Genomic DNA, 2754 nt, shown 5'->3' with positions numbered 1-2754 from the left:
ACTAAAAAAGATGATTTTTTTAATTAAAAATGCAATTTATAGTTTAAAATTCATCTTTTTTAGTTGAGGATTCGAGTATTTTGTTGAAAACGCGTCTTTTTTGGCTATGTTCAACTGTCTTTTTTATTTACAATTAAAGTCTTTTATAGCTTAAATATCAACAATTATATTTTGTTTGAAAATTAGTATTTGCAGATTGAATATTCAATTTTTTCGTTGAGAACTTTTCTCTTTGCCTTGAAAAAATTCAACTGCTTGGTTGAAAGTTGAACTACTTTGTTAAAAACTATTTTTTAAATTTTACTTTTTTGTTTTAAATTTCTGGTTTTAACTGAAAATTTAACTTCGATTTTTTGTTGACAATTTATATTTTTCATTACGAAATTCAACTATTTGTTTCAGAATTCATGTATTTTGTCAAAACTTCGTGTTTCAGTAGGAAATGAATCCTCTGGGCTAAAAATGTATTTCTTGATAGAAAATATGTGTACTTTGTTAACAATTAGTATTTCATGGTAGAAAATTATTTTTATATTTATTTATTTTTTCTTTAATGTGAATTTATGGTAAAAATTAATCTCTTTAGTTGAAGATTCAAATAGTTTGTTAGAAACTCGTCTTTTTTGGTTGTATTCAACTTTTTAATTTAAAATTAAAATATTTTTTTGGGAAAAATTCAACTGTTTTGTAGAGAATTCGTCTGTTTCGCTTGAAAACTCAACAATTTGGTAGAAAAGCCAACTGCTTTGTGAAAAATGTATGTAATTTGTTGATAATTCATGCTTCTGGTTGGAAATATAACTACCTGGTTGCAAATTCAGCCGTTTTTGTTATATGGTGAATCCAAGGCCTGAAAGTTATTAATTACATAACCAACCAGAAAATGTACAAATAAAAACGTGCTTTATCGATCCACATTCCTCAAAATGTAAGATTAGTAAATAAACTTTGTTAAAAATCCATATTAGTTCCTGAAATGTTATTAAATTATCACACCAACATCAATATTCATCCTCTCGATTTTCAGTCCACATAAAACAAAATAGTGTTTAAAATATTATTAATTCTCTCACACTTTTTTGGAAAAAGCACTAAAGCGAAAGAGCAGACTTGATTTTGTTAAGAGACCATTCGACATAGAAAATAGGAACGACACATTTTGGAGGTAAGAAGAAGCAAACCGATCATAGATTTTTGCTTAATGTATAATCAATTTAATTATAATTAAAGATCGATTCTCACTTTTAGCAGCGTGCAATACCAGGTGCAGCCAATGAGATGTGGCGTAGTGTGCATGTGCATTTAGTTGCCAAATATTAATTATTATTCGCGACTATATTTCTCACAATTTCAATAATAAAAATTAAAACAAAAAATTAATATTAAGTTCTTTTCGAAAATGTAGTTTAAAGATCAAAACAAAAACGAATTTTTCTATTCATCAAGTAGATGAAAGGGAAAATAAACTTTCTTTAACCCAAGAACAATGAAAGGATTCAAGGAGATATTCTCTAAATACCTTTCTGCAGGGGAAGCATTAAATTGATTACATCATTAAAGAAAAGAAAAGGAAAAGTAGGAGGTGGGTTTTACGAAATCATGAAAAAAATTAGGTACCAGATATTATAGGTGAGGCCCACTTGATGACCTTACAAACGCGTCGATTCCGCTTTCCCATTATGTTTAGTTTCTAGATATTTGTCTGCAAAAAACACGTTTTATTACGAAATCACCTATCGTAACTACTTTTCCTTCCTAAAATAAAAAAAAATCTGCAAATTCGGTTCATCATCGTGACGATAATTTTTTTTGCATTAGAACGTAACTGTTATACCACGGTGCGAAGCTCCAATGAAAATCGTAGAATGCGGACAGAAAATTTTCATTTTTTCAACTTTAATCAACCAATTGAATCCGAATTCGGAATTCTTTTGAGACCTCAATTTTGAAATAAACATTTTTCAGAATATAACTCTTGAAATTACAATATTAAAATCTGAAAAGCTAAAAATTCTCTAATTCGCTTGAACCTTATACTTTTCCGAAGAATATGAATTTATCAAAATTAAAATTTATATTTGAACAATTTTAATTCCAATAACGATCGATCTTAGACAAAGTTACAGTTTCGAAAATTGTACATTTCAATGTAAAATATTAAAAACAGTTGAACATTATACTGAACCTTATATTTTTTATAAGTCAAGTGTTTTACATTAGAGTTTTCGAAATTGAAAAATAGAAAATCTAAACGATTCAGTAAATAATCTAAGCAAAACTAAAATTCGATGAAGAATTTTTTAAATACCAAACATTCAAAATGTCAACTTTTGGACATAAAAAATTAGTATAAAAATTAAACAACTACTGAAACTAAACATTTTTAATTTGAAAATATTTATTAATAATAAGTGTGTAAATTGTAAAGTTCAAAATTTCATAAGTTCAATGTTTATTTTGACAATTTTAAGTTATGTGAAATGTGCTCTAAGTTAAACAATTTCTATTTTAATACGTTCGAAATTAAATAATTTTCAATTTAAATCTATGAAAGAGGACAATTTTTTTGCACCTAATATTTTTTAATATACATTTTTTAACAGAAAACTTAAATATGCACAGTTTTAAAAACACAGCCACACAAAAAAAAATAAGTGTGCGGATCTGATAACAAGACACACGTATTCCTATGGATTTTGGGGCGCTGAATTCAAATTCGGTATCAAAAATCACCCATCACGTCATGGTTGAGCC

The 2754-nt window shown here is 27.0% G+C and overlaps 1 protein-coding gene across 1 annotated transcript in view; it reads right to left on the bottom strand.

The window, feature by feature from the left end:
- LOC117167594 (protein spinster) overlaps nucleotides 1-2754 on the bottom strand; it is a 23329-nt gene that overhangs the window by 6272 nt on the left and 14303 nt on the right. The window contains exon 8 of the mRNA XM_033352689.1: nucleotides 1618-1702. Within this exon, the coding sequence (XP_033208580.1) occupies nucleotides 1650-1702 (53 nt within the window). The 3' untranslated portion in view covers nucleotides 1618-1649. The remainder of the gene's footprint in view (nucleotides 1-1617; nucleotides 1703-2754) is intronic.

This window comes from Belonocnema kinseyi, chromosome 1 (assembly GCF_010883055.1).
Source record: "Belonocnema kinseyi isolate 2016_QV_RU_SX_M_011 chromosome 1, B_treatae_v1, whole genome shotgun sequence".
Taxonomy (NCBI): domain Eukaryota; kingdom Metazoa; phylum Arthropoda; class Insecta; order Hymenoptera; family Cynipidae; genus Belonocnema; species Belonocnema kinseyi.
This window is presented reverse-complemented; position numbering and strand designations above follow the sequence as displayed.